Genomic DNA, 21,485 nt, shown 5'->3' with positions numbered 1-21,485 from the left:
AGGCTACTTGTGTTACTGAGACAACTGCATCCTTCCTTCTGAGGGTAGTAAGAAAAGGAAACATACTGTCTGCGTAAGTACAGCTCCAGCTGCCCAGGATGCCCAGAGACATAAGAAGCTGTGACTTCAGCTGTTAACAATGTATCCAGAATTTAAAGAAACCTGGTTTCCACAGCCCCCTTTGATGAAAGCAATTGGTGAGGAGCAGAGACTAGAGAAAGGAGGACCTGGTGTCAGCCTCCCAACTCCGCATCTGTATTTCCATAATGAAAATGGACACAAAGATGGATATTCAGAGATAGTGATAATAGCTTTACATTTTATTGTTCAAAAAAGAAATCAAAATATATTTGATTTTGGAATATATTTGATTTGATTTGGAAGTACATAACAAAGTACCAGGTTGTTACAGTGTTAGGGGAACATTGAGTGATCAGGACAAGCGCTTGGTTTTAGAGTATGCTCTTCAATCTCTAATTACATACATGTGTTATCTTAATTTGCTTTCAGTTGCTCTAATAAAAACACTATGATCAAAAGCAGCTTGAGGAGGATAGGGCTTCGTTTATCCTATGACTTAAAATCCATCACAGAAGGAAGCCAGGGCAGGAACCTGGAGGCAGAAACTAAAGCAGAGGACATGAAGAAACAATGCTTCTTGGTTTGCTCTTCATGACTTGCTAGCCTGTTTCCTTATATAACTCAGGACTGCTTGCCCAGGGCTGGCAGCCCTAACATCTACTGTCAATCAAGAGCATGCCTCCATAGACTTGCCTGTAGACAAGATGATAGAGGCAGTCCCTCAATTTTGAGATTCCCTCCTCCCAGATATGTCTAGGTTTGTGTCAAGTTGACAGAAACCAGCCAGCAGATGTGTATAGGTATATGGTATATCAAAGGGGGAAGGAGGGGGAAAGGGAGGGAGGAGGAAGAGAGAGAGAGAGAGAGAGCACCATATATAACAATTTAGACATATGAGCACTAAAGTGAAATGTGTGGGGATAGATAATGTCTGTCTTCTCTGCCTCTAAGCCATAGGTACCCTTATGAATCCCAGATTCACTGAGCAAAACACTGAATGGTTCAAGAGCCCACATATACAACAAAACATAGATAGTACAGCTTCACTGTGTCTGAAGTGCTCACCAAGAGGAGGGGTGAGAAGATAGCAGTGTTGTAGTAAATAAATGTTAATGTCTTCACCATTACTGTAGGATAACACATCCTTGTTAACCTGTAGGACTCTTGGGGAGGGGCTCAAAGTTTCTCTAAAATATCACCTGTTTTCCTAGAAACCGTTTAATAATTATTTTGAAAAGCATGCCAAATAATCTGGTAGCCCATAGCTTCTTAACAATGAAGGATGCTCCTTGTGCCAGTCGATGTATCTGATACCAATTACATGGTGACGGCTTTGCCACTAAGCAAGAATGTGCTCCTCCATGGCTTGGAAAGGAGACGTCCATAGCTGGCCGGTCCAGAGATACATGGAGAATCACATTGGTCACTCAGGTGTCACACGGGAGCCCCCGTTGTTGGTCTTATTAATAATGCCCCTTTGCTTAGAAGACTGGTTCGCTCTGATCTTCCTAGCTGGTGTTTAAGAACTTTGACTCTGTGTCAATACATTTTTGCACCCGGTTTCAGGGAGGAAATATGGATTTGAAGTGACACAGCTAGGCACTTGGCCCTGCTTTCTCTTTTTCTCTCTCCTTGTCCAATGCTCTCATTCGGGAGGGGAGATAGCTGGTGAAGACAAGTGTGTAACACCAAAGCTGTGTGCAGGAGGCCCAGCACCGCTTAGATGCTAACCAGGTCATCTGCTGCACAAGATGGAGACAGTGTGGCAAGGGTGTTTGACTGGGCTCTGTGAATTGCCCTGGGAAGCCTTTCCTATTTGCTGACACCAGCAGTCTTCACTGGGACCGTGCAGGTCCTGCCAGTTCTCAGCAGCTCCGGCTCCGGTGGGCTGCTCATTATCAGAGTGACTGATGACCCCCTCAGTCCTGCAGCCAGGTGGCAATTAAAACCGCGCAAGTTAGAGCTCTTTGGAAATGTTATAATTTTTAGATGACAGCTTCTGTCATTTTCTCTTATGTTTATTTTAATTTTAATTAGTTTGACTCCTGTTTCTTTTAGAGCAATAGTTTTTAACCTGGACTACATATTCAAATCTCCCGTGGGAACTTCCAAAGTCCGTGTCTGTGTTGCTCCACCTCCTACCCCCACCCACCCAGGGCCTCTCTATGTAGACAAGGCTGAGTTCGAACTCACAAGGTCCACCTGCCTCTGCCTCCTGAGTCCTGAGATTGAAGGTGTACCCACCACACCCAGTGCCAAGGTGTCCAAAGGTACCCTCTGCCAGTTTGTTCAGAACTTCTAGGTTAGTCAAACTTTAAGGTGATTCGACTGTGCAGGCAAGTCTGAGCCAGACTGGTAGACCTCCCAGGAGTGATGACAATATTGCATGACAATATGAATTACTTAATGCTACTGAGCTATATAATTAAAGTGACTAAGGTGGTAAGTTCTATGTTACATGCATTTTATCACAATTCCAAAGGCAGGTTAGGACTATCTCTACTGTCGATTACTGGAGCCACTAACCACGTGCAGTTCTGAAGCCTGGAGCCTGGAGTGTGGCTGTTTCATATTGAGATGTAGAATTAATTAATTAATTAATTAAATGTGCATGCAAGATTGTACATTTCAGCATTGATTTTTATATTTGTTACTTATTAACAGTATTTTTAGTGGATTGGGCTAAATAAAATATGGTAAAAAATTAATACTGGCTGGGAGTACTGGCCCATGCCCTTCATTCTGGTACCCAGGAGGCAGAGGTAGGTAGATCTCTGTGAGTTTGAGACTAGCCTGGTCTACATGGTGAGCCTGGACTTCCAAGACAGCAAAACCTTTCTAAGAAAAAGAAAAGGGAAAATAATGCCCTTGATTTCATTTTATCTTTTGTGTGTGTGTGTGTGTGTGCGTGCGTGCACGCATGCAGCTATCATAATATATAAAACAATGCACATGGCCTCTAGTACATTTCTACTGCACAGTGTTGGTCAAAGTGTGGTTGGTTGGTTTTTTGGTTTTTTTGTTTTTTTTTTTGGTTAGGGAATTGCTGTTGTTGTTTTGAGACAGGATTTCCTTAGGTAGTCTTGGCTGGCTCCAGAACTCACTATGTAAACCAGGCTGGCCTCAAACTCATGCCTGGCATATACCACCATGTCTGGCGTCTGGCTCTCCTGCTATAAATTTAAACATACCAGTAAATTAATTTTAAAAACTTGTATATTTTCTCATATAGAGAAATGAGGGGAAGGGTTGTCAAACAATTAGGACTGAAGAATCTATCCTGAATGTGAAATCAGTTAAAAATACCTTTCTGAGCAACCAGTGTTGTATACACAACTGTTCCTGGATAAGGAAAAGGAGAAGAGAGAGCTATGTGGATAATCCTGGTCTAAGACATTTGAACTGATAGCACAATACCCCAGCATCTGTGGTAACATCTTAGCCACTGAAACATATTGGGAAAGTCAGGTTTCTCTTACCCTTTAAAACTAAATTTGGACCGTAAAAATAAATTATAGTAATACCCTTTCATCTACAGGCAATGGACCCCAGATACCCAAAGCTGTGAATGGTTCCAAAGCCTTGTCTACATTTCTATGAAATGTGTCCATCAATCTGGTAGCTAAGACAGCAACTCAGTAAATAACATGTAGGTGGCATTACAGCAATGGATACATACACAGGACAAAGTGATCAGTAAATAACATGTAGGTGGCATTACAGCATGAATACATACACAGGACAAAGCAATCAGTAAATAACATGTAGGTGGCATTACAGCATGGATACATACACTGGACAAAGCGATAATCCATCACCTGACAGGAGCCAACGCAGTGTAGGGAGAACGCCTTGCTTATTCTGGAAGACTGTCACTAACTATGGGTAACTGAATCGATGAAGGCAAAGCTGTGGGAGAGGAGAGCGCGTTCTCCCTTCCCAGCTTCACTTGTTTTATGAGGATGGATGGGCTAGTACACAGAGTGCACCAGCTCTTTGAAATTAAATCTCTTAGTAACTTCTGTTTCCTGCCGGGTAGCATCCAGTCCAGTAACCTCCAGCAGAATGTTTGGTGCCCCACCCCATGGGATGTGAACGGTGCTTCCCACTGGAGAAGGAAGAAGGCATTCTCGCTCTTAGTGAAGCCACCTTCCCTCCTTCTCAGGATGACTTTGAGTAATAAATCGCTGATTCTCCCATTCCACAGTTCTAGCTCTGTTTGCCAGCGTTCACCAAGATCAAGTCACATCCTGTCTCTCTACCCTGCTGCGGCTCCTCCCCTCCCCCCCCTCCTCCCCCCCATCCCACAACCACCCATTCAGATCCAGAGAGTGCTCACGTGACGCCCCAAGGCTTTAAGCAGCTATCTGATAGGCTCACCTAATTGTTAGTAGTAACCAATAATTAACTTCTCGACTCATTTTGTCATTTTTATAATTGCCATCATTATTAATAACCATGGGGCTATGGATGGCCTGGGGACTTCACTAGACCATCTTCCCAACCAGAGGCGAATCTCAGGAAACACCTCCAGCCCTGAGATTGGCTATGTTGAGGTGGCCACTTTGTGTGGATTTGATGGTTGACGGTTGTAAAGAATCCTTCAGGACCTGGTGCATGGGTTGTCATCTCTGGTACCTGGCCAAGCCACACAGTGTTTTAATAGGTGACATGCTTTTTGTTTCTTAGAACAAAGGCTGAGTTAGATCAAGAAGCCTTGATCAGTGGCAACCTGGCTACAGAAGCTAATTTGATCATCCTGGATATGCAGGAGAACATCATCCAGGTGAGGACGACTCACTCCCCATCGGGCCCGCTCGGGGGTGCCATTCTTGGAAATAGAAAGGGGGTTCGTCATCCAAAATGGAAAAAGACACAAGCATGATTCCAGAATGTGTTTTTTTTTTTTAAACTAAAGTGGGAACGTTTGGAATTTGCAGCAGTGCCTACCTTGCAGATTCCAGAGGTGCCAGGCATCCTCTGGCTTTTCTGACTGCTACTCCCTTGGAAAGAGTTAGATGTTTGAGGAGCTGACCCTCAAAGTTACTCTGGCCAAGGACCTGCTACATGGATAAAGGAGACAGAGCCTTAAAGCCAAGCACCTCGAGAACATGGGTAGCTAGATTGCTCCTGGTAGGTCGGTTCCAGCTGGATAATACACTGACGAGGCTAGGAGTTGCTGATACCATGGGGGAAACTGGGGTCCCCTCTTGGGGTTTTTAGTCTCCTTAATAAAAGCACTTAAGGATGGACTCAAGGAGAAACTGAAGGGCAATTTTATTAGCATCTTAAAGACAAATCCCCAAAGCTGACAAGCTGTAAGTCACAGCGGCTGCTTGGAGGAGAAAAGGAAGGGAAGCCATTCTGTTTAAGCTGGCATGGAGGTTGGACACATGACATAAGTAGTCACATGGCAGGGAAGGGGGCCCAGAACACTGGCAAACCCCAAAGTGTTGGGGAAAGTATGATGAGAAAAGAGAGAACGATAAAAAGGAGAAGTTACACTTTTCTGAATAGTTTTTAAAAGCAAACAGATGTACAGTTTGTAGCATTGACTCAGTAAGCCATGGTGCTAGGGGGTGGGGATTCTGGGGAGAAAAAGAACACTATCCAATTAAAGGATTAATTATTCTACCCATCTCCTAAGCATGGCTTAAGGTGAACCTGGTACTCTATGGGTGGTCCCTTGGCCAAGTGATTTACTATCACAGCTAGAATGTTAGGCCTAATACAGGCCAGAGATTGTATTCTCTTAGCCGGAAGTTTTCTTTTAATGGGTCTTTATTTCTACTCTAATTTTTATGATTGCACTGGGTAGAAAAAAAAACAGTGCTAAGTGTGACAAAATGGTGTCTGTTTTGGACACGGATGGCTGAAGGACAATCATGTGTCCCATGAATTTGGTATCCCTACTGTAGGGCAGTACAAGTCAGATCTCTGTTGGTTCCGCATCCTTAGGCTTAACCAACAACCACGGATGGAAAGTACTTTGGCATAAAAATGCATCTGCACTGAACATGTGCATGCTTTTTAGTTTCCTATCATTGTTCCATAAACAATACAGAATATCAGCAGCTGACACGATGCTTCAATGTTGTATTAGGTACTTGTCTTAGTCAAGGTTTCTATTCCTGCACAAACATCATGACCAAGAAGCAAGTTGGGGAGGAAAGGGTTTATTCGGCTTACACTTCCACATTGCTGTTCATCACTGAAAGAAGTCAGGACTGGAACTCAAGCAGGTCAGGGAGCAGGAGCTGATGCAGAGGCCATGGAGGGATGTTCTTTACTGGCTTGCTTCCCCTGGCTTGCTCAGCCTGCTCTCTTATAGAACCAAGATTACCAGCCCAGAGATGGTCCCACCCACAAGGGGCCTTTCCCCCTTGATCACTAATTGAGAAAATGCCTTACAGTTGGATCTCATGGAGGCATTTCCCAACTGAAGCTCCTTTCTCTGTGATAACTCCAGCTGTGTCAAGTTGACACAAAACTAGCCAGTACAGTACTGAAAGTAAGCTAGGGAAAATTTAAAATACATGAGAGAATTGTGGGTTATATATGCAAATACTACCCCCTTTCATATGAGGGGCTTGAGCATCCAATGCTGACTCAAGGATCTTTTGAAAGTGTCTTAACTTCGGTACCCTAAACATTTAGCATCACATGAATAATATCTTTGTACAAGCTGTTTCTGCGAGCAATATACCTGATACCAAGCCTCAAAATGATTTGCAGTTTCCTAAGAAAGCTAAACTATAGAAAATACTGTTGATTATTATTCTCATTAGTCCTTCTGTGGCCAATTTGGAAGTCATAACTGCCACCAAAAAGCCTCTTATACTTGAAGCTCGAAGTTGTTATCGAAACACTGACACGAAATCAGGCCTACAAAGAAAAGGACATTCCAAAAGCCATGACCCAGGCCGGAGGGAGATGAACCTTAGAACTTGGCTTAATATCCTAAATTGGGCACAAGTCTCAAGTCAGTTAGTTTTGAAAAGAGGGTAAAGGGGAAAGAGAGCTTACGCTCTCATGGTGGTTAATGAACGATGTACATTGCGGCTCACAGAGCCCTTGCCACCTTCTGCTGAGAAGGCGCATCAGTCCTCTAAGATAATCAGCAGCCCTCTCTCCTGCCTCCAGCCTTACTCAGTGATGCTGTTCTTCCACCCCACCCCACCCCACCCCCCAGGCAAGCTCCGCCCTGGACTGTAAAGACAGCCTGCTGGGAGGTGTCCTCCGGGTCCTGGTGAATTCTCTGAGCTGTGACCAGAGCACCACCTACCTGACTCACTGTTTCGCAACCCTCCGAGCCCTCATCGCCAAGGTAAACATGGGATGCTTGTTTTCTTACTCTTAATTAAGAGTGCTGTTCTTGTCTGGCTTCACATCGCCCTGTAAGCAGATCAGACACCACGCACAGCATGGAGTAAAAGCTTTTTTCCCTCTGAAAGTAGACACACTGATTCTCAGAAACTCACTGTGGGGAAGCCAGACCGTGGCTTCACACTTGCAGTGTGGGCTCAACTATGGAAATTTCAAATGACCACTCACTAAAAGTCAGTGACACGAGAGTGAAAGTCAACGAGCAACTACAGTTCCTCTCCCTTTTGTTAATACCTTATACAGTGAGATTTAATACTAGGCCTGGTTCCCATTAATTAATGTGACAGAATGACCATAATAAGATGGCTGACAGATGCCTGAGAACTGTGGCTAGTAGTCTGTTGAGATTATTTTCCTCCTTTGTGGGAAATCTTAGTAGATGGGTGCCTTCTACATAGGATCTTGTAAATTTACAAAGTGGAATTCTGTTATAATAATTTTCTCTTTCTTAGTCACCAATAATTTCTAAGGAACCCATAAGGCACAAGTAAGTCCTTTATAGCTGTGACACACTCAGCAGTGACTTCAACCTAGCTAACAATGAAGTTAAGGACATAGACCTTACCTCAGCCATGTGACTCATAGGTGGATGTCACCGCTTACCTCCATGTCTGACACTTGCGGCTCATTCTGTTTATGGAGCACGGTGTTAACCCTTCAGGCTCTTGGCTTGTCCAGACAGACATTTTGCATGTCCCAACAGCCAGCCGAAGAGCTATGCAAGTGCTCAGGGTCGCCTCATGGCCACCTGTGTCTCTTCTAGTTTGGAGACCTGCTGTTCGAGGAGGAGATGGAGCAGTGTGCTGACCTGTGTCAGCGGGTGCTACATCACTGCAGCAGCAGCATGGACGTCACACGGAGCCAAGCCTGTGCCACCCTCTACCTCCTCATGCGGTTCAGCTTCGGAGCCACCAGTGTAAGCACAGACGGGCTGGGCAGCCCAGAACCAGGAGAGAACAGGAATGAAAGGCAGAGGTAGAAGGGAGCTTTGCAGTGTGGCTTTTACTTATGCCCTGTGCGGAAGACCCCAGGGAGTCTGCCCATGAGCACCAGCATTTGAGAGGAAGGGCTGGAGGGTGTGGTGCTGCCCAGCAGTCAAAGTTCCTGTGTGTGCAGGTTCAGGATTTACAAAAGAGTGTCCTGTCCTAAAGTCTGAGTCCGTACCAGTCCTGGATGGTACCAGGACATTTGTGAATGAGAATGGTAAATGATTGTTGTCATCTGGACCTGATGACAAGCATCTCACTATGTAGCTCTGGCTGTCTTGGAACTCACTATATAGACCAGGCTGGCCTGAAACGCACAGATATCTGCCTGCCTCTGCCTCCTCTGCATTTAAAGGCGTGCACCACCATGCCTGGCCTGGCCCTGAATAGACATTTTGTGAGTTCATTTTCATAGCAAACCTGTGCCTTAGTTTGTGCATATTTCAGGATCCAGGCTTGGGACTTTATTTGCTGTCGTGTTAGTGAGACATCTTTTAAAATAATGTTTTATAGCCCAACAGGGTGGTACACACCTGTAATCTTAGCACTCAGGAGGCAGAGGCAGGTGGATCACTGAGTTTGAAGCTAGCCTGGTCTACAGAGTAAGTTCCAGGACAGCCAGGGCTACATAGAGAAACCCTGTGTATCGAAAACCAAAGGTGAGGGTTGGGAAGAGAGAGACTGTGTTTTACCAAATGTATTGTAAATTCTGTAAAAGAAGATCTTTAACCTTAGAAAAGAATTTACAGATGAAACGGGGCAGATAAATGGGCTAAGAGAAGAAAGGGAGACTCCGTAGGGTCTTGGTTTGCTTTGTCTTATTTTTGTCTATTTTGTGTTAATTCTGGGAACTGAACTGAAGACCCCACAATGCTAAATGTTTACTCCTGAGCTATACCCCAGGCCGTGGCCCTCGTGAGATGTTAGGGAGAACAATTTAAAAGCTTATAGGGCATGCTCATGGGCCCTTAAGTTGTGGTTTTCCACAGTCCTTGGAGAAAAGAAGACATGGAAAGCTACTGTTTACTTCAAATCCAAAAATCTCAAAAGTTCTGCCTTTGTGAATCTCTGTGAGTTCAAGGCCAGCCTGGTATACAGAGCGAGTTCCAGGACAGTCAGAGTTACATGGTGAAACCCTGCTTCACAAAACAAACAAGCCAAAATGCTGCCTCAGAAGGTTCCAAAGAGACTCTTGGCACAAAGACCAACTTTATATCCTGTGACCAACTTTAGAACAAATCTGTCAGCCCTGCAGTGTGGCGGCAGCCCAAACGCAATGAAAATTTAAAGGGAGCCTGACAGATTTATGGGAGCATACGATCCATCCAACCCATTTCAACAGCAGTGTGTACCTTGTGCAAAGTGTAGCTCACAGTTTATTGAGAGAAAAGGAAATGCTTAAGACGGGAATGAAAGAAACACCAGGAGCTGTTTGTGTCTGGCCCGCAGCCTCCCACTAGGTACCTGCTGACTCTCTGTTTGCTCCATCTCTTCTGATGCAGAACTTTGCAAGAGTAAAGATGCAAGTGACCATGGCACTGGCATCCCTGGTAGGCAAAGCACCAGACTTCAATGAAGAGCACCTGAGAAGGTCCTTAAGGACAATTTTGGCCTATTCAGAAGAGGACACGGCCATGCAAACAACTCCTTTTCCCATGCAGGTAGACATGAACATAGCTTTGTCTTATGTATGAGTTTGATATTAACCATTTATAAGCATATACATTTATGATTTTGCATATAAAATTATATAAAATTTATACGTGTGATTTGCAGGTATTTTTTAACTTGTCCTATAGTTGAATGTTCTCAGTGCTTGAGAAATGCAATACACAAACCACTGTCCTCAACTTCAAGATGACAAGAGTCTATTAGGAGAACATAGTACCAAAACAAGAAGACTCAAAATAAGAAAAGTGATACCTGTGTGTGGTAACAAATACTGTACAAGAATTTTAAAAGGGAGTACAGGGAACAGGGGTTAGTGTAATTCAGTGGTGGAGCCTAAAATACACAAAACTCTGGGATTGATCTCCACCTCAACATAAAGGTAGGTAGGTAGGTAGGTAGATAGATAGATAGATAGATAGATAGATAGATAGATAGATAGATAGAATAGATAGATAGATAGATAGACAGAGACACAGAGAGATGGGTAGACAGATAGTGGGGGTGATTAATGAAGAAATAGTGCTCTGGAATGTGGGAGTAGAGAGGAGTGAAATTCCTAGAGTTGAATTCAGGGGAGAGAGAGAGAGGGCATAAGGAGCATGGATGGTAATGATTTATGTGTAAGGCAGTCAAGAAAGATCCTAATTAAGAAGAGCTTACAAACAAGATCTGTCCTAAAGAAACCGGGAGGACAGTTACCCTTCTGTCTCGCTGCCATGCCCATGTAGCAGATGCCCGTGTGACAAGTGCAGCCTGTCTGCCTTTAGCTCCAGGCCCTAGCCTACTCTGTAGTAGGCTCTCACACCCTAATAGTCCACAGAAGTTTACACCTTTGCAGTTTTCAAATAATCAAAGCCCATTCAGACTGTAAAGTCAAGGTGTTGGAGAGGGGACTTCATGGATCCCAGGGCCCTGGGTCACCTGTGGGCCTTGGATTGCACAGATGAAAATGGCCCCGGGAGATTCTTGGATTTTCTCTGCCTTGGATCCCTGCCTCTCTCGGAGCAAAGCCTTGCCTTGCACGTCACTGTCTGCTCTTTTTCCTGCAGGTGGAGGAACTTCTCTGCAATCTGAACAGCATTCTGTATGACACAGTGAAGATGAGGGAATTCCAGGAAGACCCTGAGATGCTTATGGACCTCATGTACAGGTAAATGTTCCCGGGAAGACAGAGGGCATTGGGGTTGGGCGTGACGGTGCAAACCTTCAATCCCAGCACTCAAGAGGAAGAGACAGCCTGGTCCACAGAGTGAGTTCCAGGATAGCCAAGGCTACACAGAGAAACCCTGTCTCGAAAAAGAAAGGAAACGGAAGGGGAAGGGGAAGGAAGGGGAAGGGGTAGGGGTAGGGGAAGGGGAAGGGGAAGGGAAGGGAAGGGAAGGGAAGGGAAGGGAAGGGAAGGGAAGGGAAGGGAAGGAAAGGAAAGGAAAGGAAAGGAAAGGAAAGGAAAGGAAAGGAAAGGAAAGGAAAGGAAAGGAAAGGAAAGGAAGGAAAGGGAAGGAAAAGAAAGGAAAGGGAAAAGACATTTGTGATATTTGTGAGTCTGGATATTTGTCTAGGTGTCACTGCATCTTTTTTCTTTTTTTGTTAATTTTTTACTTTATTTATATGAATGTTTTGTCGGCACATATGTCTTTGTACCATGTTCCCCTGGAGGCCAGAAGAGGGCATCAAATCCCCTGTGGCTAGAGTTGTAGATGGTTAGGAGCCAGCATGGGGGTGCTGGGAACCAACCCAGGTCCTCCAGGAGAACAGTCAGTGATCCTGACCACTGAGCCATCTCTCAAGCCCCAGTTGGAGCCTTCTCTGATGTCATTATCATAACTAAGATAGGTAGGACAGTTTGGGGTAACATCCAAAAATATATAAACACTAATGGAAAACTGGAGTTGATTCATTTCTAAATTTCCAAAAAGATCACCTTAACTAAGTGCAATGCTTATTTTAAATAAAAAGAGAGAAAAAAAAAACATTGGCTGTTACATGAATTATTTCCCACATGCTGTGCTGAAGTTGTATTCATAAACAGAAAAAGCTTTACTTTAGAAGTCAGTGTACTTTAAACCCTTTCTCTTCAGGTTCAGTAGTTTGGGGAGATTACTTACACAGTTAAAAATACTCAGATCTGTAAGAGAAACAGTACATTATAACTTTGAGATAAAAGGAAGGAAATTACTTGAGATCCATGAACATGGACGTCATTTTATCAGACTTTTTTCCTCATAAGACTTGTGCTAGCCGGGCAGTGGTGGCGCACACCTTTAATCCCAGCACTCGGGAGGCAGAGGCAGGCAGATTTCTGAGTTCGAGGCCAGCCTGGTCTACAGAGTGAGTTCCAGGACAGCCAGGGCTACGCAGAGAAACCCTGTCTTGAAAAAACAAAAAACAACAGCAACAACAAAAAAGACTTGTGCTAATTATCCTTTCTCGGCATCCAGCACACCATTGTCATCTAGAATTAGATGAAAATGTTTACCTTTTCTCTGTTTTGAATTGTAAACAAAAATATTAAGGGTGATAATAAAGCTTATGAAAGAGAGAACAACACTGAAGCACCCGTCCCCCTTCCCCCCACCCCCTAAGAGCCGTGACATTGAAAGGCTGTCCATGAAACTTTCCTAATCTGTCTTCAGAATTGCCAAGAGCTACCAGGCATCGCCTGACCTGCGGCTGACCTGGCTCCAGAACATGGCAGAGAAACACACTAAGAAGAAGTGCTTCACGGAGGCCGCCATGTGCCTGGTGCATGCAGCCGCCCTGGTGGCTGAGTACCTGAGCATGCTGGAGGACCACAGCTACCTGCCAGTGGGCAGCGTCAGCTTTCAGGTAAGACAGGCAAGACATCCAACCAGGGGCTGGGTGCTTCCACCTGAGGGAGGGCGTCCTCAGTCACCACAGGTGATCCTGGATGGCACAGAGGAAAGACCAAGGATGTTTCCACCTTTAAAATATCGGTTCCTGGTTGTCTGTGTTGCCACCGTTGAAAACCCCTGTGTCAAAGCGTTATCACTGCCTTGTCTAATGGCCTCACCATCTTTTAAAACATATTCATTACAATAATGGTACTTAGAGGTAACAGGAGCTTTGGGAGATATTCTCAGACATTTTAGACATTTGGCCATCCCCACAAGCCTGTGAAGCAGGCAGATAAGGAAGGCAGTGTTACTTCTGTTTCACTGATGTAAGAAACAAGACGGCATTTTTAAAAGATCATTTAAACTCTTTCTGGAACATTTGTATTTGGCTTATATACTGGCAAGGAAGGGACACCAGTATAATGATTCCCTCATGGGCCAGTCCCTCAATTCTGTTCCCTGACTTTGTGGGACCCAACTCTTGTCCAAAGCTAAGAAAGAGTCCAACTTACCTGAAATTGGAAAGAAATGGCTCCATGGATGCTTTCTGAGAATAACCTGAAATTTACCCACAGTCATCAAGGGCAAATTGTACCAGACCTAAAAACTCCAACAGGGCTGCCCAGGATTCCCTTGGACTGTTGTTACTGTGTGGTTTAATGCGCTACTTAGAGGGCAGAAAAGCCCCAAACAACAAGTGTTATGAGTAGTTTTTCTTAAAGAGATCTAGGCTGCAGAGATGATCATCCCTGCAGCTTACAGGACAGCCGTGGACCATTCCCAGCCAGAGCTGGGAAGCTGAAGACATGCATTTATATTGCTCTTGTTTGAATTTCCAGGGATGAATGTAAGAGGCTTTGTTCTCATTTTTGTTCTTCAACACAGTTTTGTGATGCTCTAAAAAGGAGAAAGAAAAGACGATTCTAAGTAGCTTTCCCAGGCCTAGAGAAAAAGACACCGAAACTATTGCTGGTGCAGCCCAGAGCTTCTGGTTTCTCAAGGTCTGTTCATCTGCGAGCTGGGCCTTATCTCCAGTCATTGCTGCCGCCTCTCTTACAGTAACAAAAATACTTACTCTTTGATTTCATTCTCAACAGATAAATTTTAGTCTCAATTCAGAAATGTCTTTTATAAATCCCAGTTAAATTCTCGTCCAGAAGCATAGAAGGATTCCATCTGGTTTTGAGTCAAGTGAATAAGAAACTTTAAAGCAATGTTTGTTTTGTCCACTTGCCTGTCACCGACTGCTGTAGCACTGCCCTCCAGCTCCTCCGTGACACACTTGTCCCTTTACATTGCACTGTCACCCTTTTTTCTCAGCTCATCTACTGAGCTTTTCCTTGGCCATCTCTCAAGCCTTTTCCTAAATGCTCTACTTTATGGTTTACTCCTTGATGCTTAAACATTATCCAAATTTCATTTTTACTATTATGTTTAATAAGTCTCACTTTAGCCTTATTTTACTTAGAATTTGGTTGACTTTCTTATTCTGATAGGTGCCAAGGTGAGATAAAATTCTAAAACACCTGAGGAAGTCTATGTTATCCTTACGTGGAATATACAGACATATCTTCATATATATTTTTATCCATTCCTTCTTCTTTTTTTGTCTCTTTTTTGGCTTTTGTTTTGTTTTATAGTGCTGTTGTTCTTTGAAACAGGGGCTTGTGATATAGCCCAGGCTAGCCCGGGGCCTCCCTAGGTTGAGCAGCATAGCCTTAAACTCATAGAGATCTGCCTGCCCTGTGCCATTCAAGTTTTCAGATCAAAGGCCACCATGCCTGGCTATCCTTTCCTTCTTTCACATTCATTGAGCATTCATCCTGTCCACATGAACTTTATATTCAGCAACTAATGATAAATAGAAAGGATACAAGATGCTGTGAGCATTATTGTGTGCCCCAGACTAGAGTCAGGGGAAAGATGGAGATTGTGAGAAGGAAGGTGGAAGGAGCTGTGATGTGTAAGGGCTTCTTAATGTGCAGAACGTGACGAGTCAGATGTCCTTGAATACAGAACAGACTTCAAGCCATGCTGATGTCTATGGGAGAAATACTATATTCTCCCAAGAATCCTACAAAGTCAGTTTGGATATGGGTGCTGGAAAGGGAGTGATACCAAGCCCACATTAACCTAAGGAGATGTGGAATCCATTAGCCTATATGGGGAAACTAGCCCTCAGTCATACTTGCCAGTCTATACCTAGAGACCCAAGCTCATCCAACCTAGGCAGTGTCTCCACCTTCTGGGGTGTGGGCATCACTCTTCACAGGCAGAATTCCCACACTAAGGATGCTAGATTAAGATTCAAGACTAGGAGAAAAGACGGAAATCCTCCTTTCTAGAGTTGCAAAGAAAGTCTCAGGGCATCTTATTGGTTCTGACCAGGTCTTGTGTTTATCCCTGAACCAGTCATAATGGTGACCAGGTCCTGTGTTTATCCCTGAATCAATCATAATGGTCAAAGTAGTAAGATGATCTGATTATCTATCCCATAGTCACAGGCCACACTGAGCATTACCAGTGTTTTTCTTAAAGAAAGTTAAGATACTTTCTGTCACAGAAGAATAAAGGAATTCAGACAGTATTAGCAACAGGTATTCTCTGCTGACAGCTCTCTCTCTCTCTCTCTCTCTCTCTCTCTCTCTCTCTCTCTCTCTCTCTCTCTCTCTCTCTCCTTCATTCCTTCTTCCCTCCCTCACCCTCTCTCTTTCTTTGACAGGATCTCACTGGTCTTGAACTCAAGAGAGATTGCCTCTGCCTCTGCCTCTGCCTCTCTGCCTCTCTGCCTCTCTGCCTCTCTGCCTCTCTGCCTCTCTGCCTCTCTGCCTCTCTGCCTCTCTCTGCCTCTCTGCCTCTCTCTCTGCCTCTCTGCCTCTCTGCCTCTCTCTCTGCCTCTCTGCCTCTCTGCCTCTCTACCTCTCTGCCTCTCTGCCTCTCTGCCTCTCTGCCTCTCTGCCTCTCTGCCTCTCTGCCTCTCTGCCTCTCTGCCTCTCTGCCTCTCTGCCTCTCTGCCTCTCTGCCTCTCTGCCTCTCTGCCTCTCTGCCTCTCTGCCTCTCTGCCTCTCTGCCTCTCTGCCTCTGCCTCTGCCTCTGCCTCTCTGCCTCTGCCTCACAAGTGCTGGGATTTTAGGCTTGTGCCCCCATGCCTGGCTCTACTGCTTCTTAAACGTCCTGCTTTAGTTTTTAACCTTGCTGTAATAAGATTGAGCCTTTGGGAAAGACTTGCAAAGCAGAGATAACTAACTTGGAAGAATAACAGGAGAAATGACTTAAAAGGCGGTGAGGTCCAAGCCACTGAGATCATCGGAATTCTATCCCTGGAGTGCAGGCAATGCTGATCTCACAAACACAGATATGGTTGTTACTTTTACACCCTCACTCTGAAGCCAGGAATGTCCGCCCAGCATCTTTTCCCCTGTGACTTACAGCTACTGAGCTGCCCAGCTCATACCTATTCGTCTATGAGTAGAAAAATCTCATACAGTGCCAGTAGTGCTGGTATCCTAAGCGATTAGATCCCTTCAGATGAATTCTTGCCCCCTCTGCCATCAGTCCGTCACGAGAAATCACGTTTGGAAGAAAGATTGGTCACAAGGGACTTTGAAAAAACTCTGTGTTGATAAAACTGTATTCCAGTGTAACTGTGACGATCTATGACGACTGCCTCCTTATGGATTCCTAAGGGTGATTCCCGTGACCTTGTTCGCCAAGTCAGAAGGTGGACAGCTTTTATATTTCACAGAGTGCATCAGAGCAATTGTCAGTGACTGGCTGGAGCACTGTGCTGAGAGCTTTGAAGTATACCCCAACCTCAGGGGACAGAGTGTTAACCATTGTTGAGCACAGCATTAGGAAGGTGTGTCCTGTGTGCTCTTTACAGTTACTACACAGTGGAGGTTTCCCATTTCTTCTCTATACCATACTCACTTCTTCCATAGCTGTAAGCCAAGAATGGCTCTTGGCCTATCAGAGGTATTGATGTCCCTTCCAGGATCAGAGCTCAGATGAGGCAAGCGGGGTGTGTGCAGCACACAGCGTAAAGAGAAACTCGCGGTCAGAGGCAAGCAGGTCCCAAGTCAGCCGTCCTAGGACCCTGAACATGAGTGCTGCCTGAAGGCTTGTGCCCTGGGTTTCCCATCTGAGCCAACCCTGCCCGAGATACTTCATCCCCTGTTAAGATGCTCTCATGCCTATAGTTTATATAAAGGAAAACCACAGAAACAAAAGGGGAGAGCAGCTTCTGAATTATATCACAGCACCCATAAAGACATCCTCGTCCATTACTTTCCTATGTAATATTACACTTATGTAGCTCAAGGTCAAGACTGCAGGAGCAACATGTTTCAGCAAAACAGGAATCGATTTTCTGCTCCTTTGCCTTGCCCTTAAAATCCAAAACGTTCCCTCTTTGTCCTTAGGGTCATCGCACTAATAGTAAGGTTGTTTCAGCTAAACTGTTACTACATTAAGGAAAGTGTCCTTTCTAGACCGTTGCCTTATGGTTAAAAATTGTGGAGTTTGGTGACAAGTTTCAAAATGAATGGCCACCAGAAGCTCACAGGTTGGAACCACAGACTCGTAGCAATCGTGGTCTGGTAAAGGTTGAAGAGCTTAGTTTCTTTATCTGTCTGGGTTTTGTGGTCCCTTGCTTGTCAGGTCCGCTGTTCCCTGGGCTCACAGTGGGTTCTCTTACAGAATATTTCTTCCAATGTGCTTGAGGAGTCTGCAGTCTCTGATGACACCTTGTCACCTGATGAGGACGGCGTGTGCTCTGGGCGGTACTTCACCGAGAGTGGCCTGGTGGGCCTCCTGGAGCAGGCTGCGGAGCTCTTCAGCACGGTCAGTGTCTACAGGGCTCATTCACACCCACAGGAGCATGTAGGACAGGGCTGGGCCTGGCTGGATGCTTCCGGATTGGTCCAGTGGCGACGTCCATGTCCACAATTGCACCAGTTCTCCAAGGGAGGAGAGAAAGCCTTTCACTGTGGGCATACTCCTATTTCCACAGTGTGCTCATTGGCCAGGAGCAGTTTCACTGTGTTCTTTCTAGTTAATAGAGGTAGAAGCTAAGCCACAGAAAGTGAAACAGGTTGCCCAGGTTACACAATCAGAGATGAGGCATATTCTCAATCTCTCATTTTCCCACTCACAGGAAAAAGGTAGGGGAGGACCCCCTGAGGATCTATGATGTCTTCCACATCTGACACCCAACTGGTCTTCAAGACACGTACACAGCAGGGCAACTCAGAGAGATGGAACCGTGGAAGCCACAGAACCATCCCTTAGCCCAGATCCAGAGCCACCCCTTAGCCCGATCTGGGTCTCCCAGTGAAAGAAAAGACACAGAACTACAGTTCAGGTCAAGGTGGCAAGGCGCTCGTAGCTTTCCGTTTTAACCAGTGCCCTCTGCCCCCATAGTGAACCCATGTAAGTGGAGCACTGTATTTACCTGACTGCTCTGTTTTCCTCCCTATATTATTTCTCATTCTCCCCTCTTCACCTCCAGACTCCCTCCCCAGACTATCTACGTTTGGATGTTTGTGTTCACTGCCTTTATTCTATCTTTGTTTTCCTAGAAAACTTTTCCAGAAAGGAATTTTTAACTTAACTTTTAGTCACAAAACTAGCTTTCTTATTACATTTTCCCATATACATATCATTATACTTTTCTCCTATCCACTCATTCACACACACACACACACACACACACACACACACACACACACCCTTATTTTCCTGAAATTCTAGAAAGTCAACTGGTAAGAACCTTATTAGCTCCCTGAGGCCCTGCATCTGGATAGAGGAAAACCTCTGGTAAACCCAAAAGCCACAAGCACACTTCTCCAAACCCCTCACTGCCTGGGCCATCTCCTCCCTTGTTTTCAGTTTGTGAAAAGCCTCCTTAGATGGCAATGCTATGTTCCTTACTTACTTGTCCACATAAAGATAGCAATGTGCCTGGTTTGACCTGAAAGCTATGGCTCTCCAAAGATGCCCAGCCGGGCCTGGATTCCGTAAAGCACTGTGATGTCCCCCTGTGTGGTATTTGCATAATTAACTCTGGTCCCTTGTCTTAAACGTCCAATGCATTAACTAATCTCGTCTTTCCCAGGGAGGCTTGTACGAGACAGTTAATGAAGTCTACAAGCTGGTCATCCCTATCCTGGAGGCACACAGAGATTTCCGGAAGCTGACCTCCACTCACGACAAGCTGCAGAAGGCCTTCGACAACATCATCAACAAGGTAGCTGGGGATGAGCCCGGCCTATAGGTTCTGGTAGCTGGTGCCAGGCGACCCTGCCTTAACGCTGTGCCACCATCTCCCTGGCGCTCATCATTGTTGTAACTCCTCTCCATCAGACAAGGAAGGGCCGGCAGTACAGTGCGGCAGACTGGATTGCTTTACAGCTAGGAAATATGAGGATTTTAAAAATTGAGTTAAATGAAGGCCCCAGAAGTCTCTCGTTGGATCTCTTTTGTTATCATTTCTAGGGTTTATTATGTACATATTAAATCTGCTTAACAGAAGGGGATCTTCGTAATGCCAGCTGTGAGAATAAATTGTTTGGCGCCCAATAACCAGTCCTTTTAGCCCAGTGGGTCACCAGTAAGTACAGCTAAAGGAGGCTTCTCTTTGCTCCCGGGACAGGACCACAAGAGGATGTTTGGAACCTACTTCCGAGTTGGTTTCTACGGATCCCGATTTGGGGATTTGGATGAGCAGGAGTTCGTGTACAAGGAGCCCGCAATCACGAAGCTCCCGGAGATCTCACATAGACTAGAGGTGAGAAAGTGAGACTGTGTGCGACCTTGGACATTCCCCCAAGTAGGGCAATGTGTCATTTTTAAAATATGTTCATTGCTGGCCTCTAAATTTCCTACCTTGCATTTGTAGTATGGGAAAGTGGGCAAGATTGGGAATACCATACTAGTGGGACATTTTTCTCTTGAATCCTGTGTGCGTTTTATAAAGTTTAAATTTTGAATCTTGTTTTTTGTTTTGTTTTTTTCAAGACTGTATAAAATTCAGTCAGCATCCACCCTTCCTTATAGCCCCTTCCATACATGGCCAATATGTACCCACAGACATTGGGCATATTGCTTTTTGACTTTGAAGGCCGTCATCTTGATTTGGGAGGCATCTAACAAAACTACAGACTCACTCCACTGAGATACAGAGCAACTGGAAAGTAACTGTGGCCAGCTCCCAGCTGCAGCCTGGCAGCTACGCTGTGAAATAGAAAACAGTAGTTAAGTTCTGAAAAGACAGAGCAAAAAGAAATAGCATAGAGCAAAGCCGAGACAACAGAAGCAGAAGTTGAGAGGAACAAACGTAAGAGCCCTCTCAGTCTGAGAGACCAGGGTCATGTGAAGAGCTGACTCCTCCCTACTTAATTAACGCTGCCAGGCCATGCTTTGACTGTGTCCCCTCTTGTGACTGGAAAGCTTAAAAACATGTGCTGCCCAATTGTTTCTTGTACTGTTCAGTCCTGCCAAATAAGGCAAGAAGACTCAACTCTGAGAAGCTGTGGCCTAGTCAGGTTGGGTGGCTTGCCCAAAGTCATTCACTTCACAAGAAGGAAAAGTAGCCATTGGCCCAGGTTCTTAACTCCCTCGTGCTGTGTCCTCTGCTTAAGAGTAGAAGTATGTTTCTTGTCTCCTGCACTCTGGCTGGTCACGTTATGGGAAGTCTGGCCCCTCCAAATTTTCAGGGTACAAAATGCAAACTGTAAATCATGCCCTACCCATGGAGCTGCCTCCAGAAATCTGATGACGTTGGCGGAATTTGAGAGCACGCATCTGTACTGTAGGATGCCGAGGTATTCGAGTGTGCTGAACTTCCTTAGACTTTTATTTCTGGTTTAGGAAGTGCTTAGGTTTGCTTCTTAGCCCAGAGGGACCATCAATAATCAACCAATCCTGCCTTGTGCTTGTTCCAAAGAATTGCAAGCTTTCAAACTGAACTTTATATACCCTGGGCCTCTCTTCCCTAGGGATTTTATGGCCAGTGTTTCGGTGCAGAGTTTGTGGAAGTGATAAAAGACTCTACTCCTGTGGATAAAACCAAGTTGGATCCTAATAAGGTATGGAAAAATATATACTAAAAGTGGTTATCACACTCTACCCTAATAGTAGAAAATGGCAGACCCAGAGGTCTGGACTCCCCCAGTCCTTCAAATGTGACCATGTTTTAGTTTGGTTTTTAGGGGGGAGGGGTGCACACACATGTATTAATGGAGTGTATGCATGTGTGTGTGCAGGCTCACTCTTCCATACATGCCCACATATGCAAGCTGGAGTTTAGCACCAAGTGGTTTTCTCTATCATGAACCACCTCATTTTTTCTACCTGGGTTTCCCTGTTTGGCCAGTAAACAGCAGATCTACCATCCCTACCACCCCCTACCCAGCACTGGGGTACACATATGCAGTGGCTTTTATCTGGGTAGTGGGGAGCTGAGCAAGGGTTCTCATTTTACCCACCCCTCCCACTTAGGCTTTTT

At 45.1% G+C, this 21,485-nt stretch overlaps 1 protein-coding gene and 1 non-coding gene across 3 annotated transcripts in view; one reads left to right on the top strand and one right to left on the bottom strand.

The window, feature by feature from the left end:
* Window positions 1-21,485, top strand: part of Dock8 (dedicator of cytokinesis 8) — a 204,080-nt gene that overhangs the window by 165,198 nt on the left and 17,397 nt on the right. For both annotated transcript variants that reach the window (XM_021151299.3, XM_029472365.2), the window contains 10 exons: window positions 4,771-4,867; window positions 7,274-7,408; window positions 8,231-8,383; window positions 9,956-10,114; window positions 11,174-11,274; window positions 12,758-12,950; window positions 17,678-17,821; window positions 19,095-19,226; window positions 19,632-19,766; window positions 20,977-21,066. In XM_021151299.3, the coding sequence (XP_021006958.1) occupies window positions 4,771-4,867; window positions 7,274-7,408; window positions 8,231-8,383; window positions 9,956-10,114; window positions 11,174-11,274; window positions 12,758-12,950; window positions 17,678-17,821; window positions 19,095-19,226; window positions 19,632-19,766; window positions 20,977-21,066 (1,339 nt within the window). The remainder of the gene's footprint in view (window positions 1-4,770; window positions 4,868-7,273; window positions 7,409-8,230; window positions 8,384-9,955; window positions 10,115-11,173; window positions 11,275-12,757; window positions 12,951-17,677; window positions 17,822-19,094; window positions 19,227-19,631; window positions 19,767-20,976; window positions 21,067-21,485) is intronic.
* Window positions 1,362-1,493, bottom strand: LOC115030049 (small nucleolar RNA SNORA24). The gene has a single exon (XR_003835640.1). It is a non-coding gene; the product is annotated as a small nucleolar RNA SNORA24 (small nucleolar RNA).

The sequence above is a fragment of the Mus caroli genome, unplaced genomic scaffold, assembly GCF_978045245.1.
Source record: "Mus caroli unplaced genomic scaffold, Mus_caroli_1 scaffold_20, whole genome shotgun sequence".
Taxonomy (NCBI): Eukaryota; Metazoa; Chordata; class Mammalia; order Rodentia; family Muridae; genus Mus; species Mus caroli.
The sequence above is the reverse complement of the archived record's forward strand: the minus strand, read 5'-3'. Positions and strand labels throughout refer to the sequence as shown.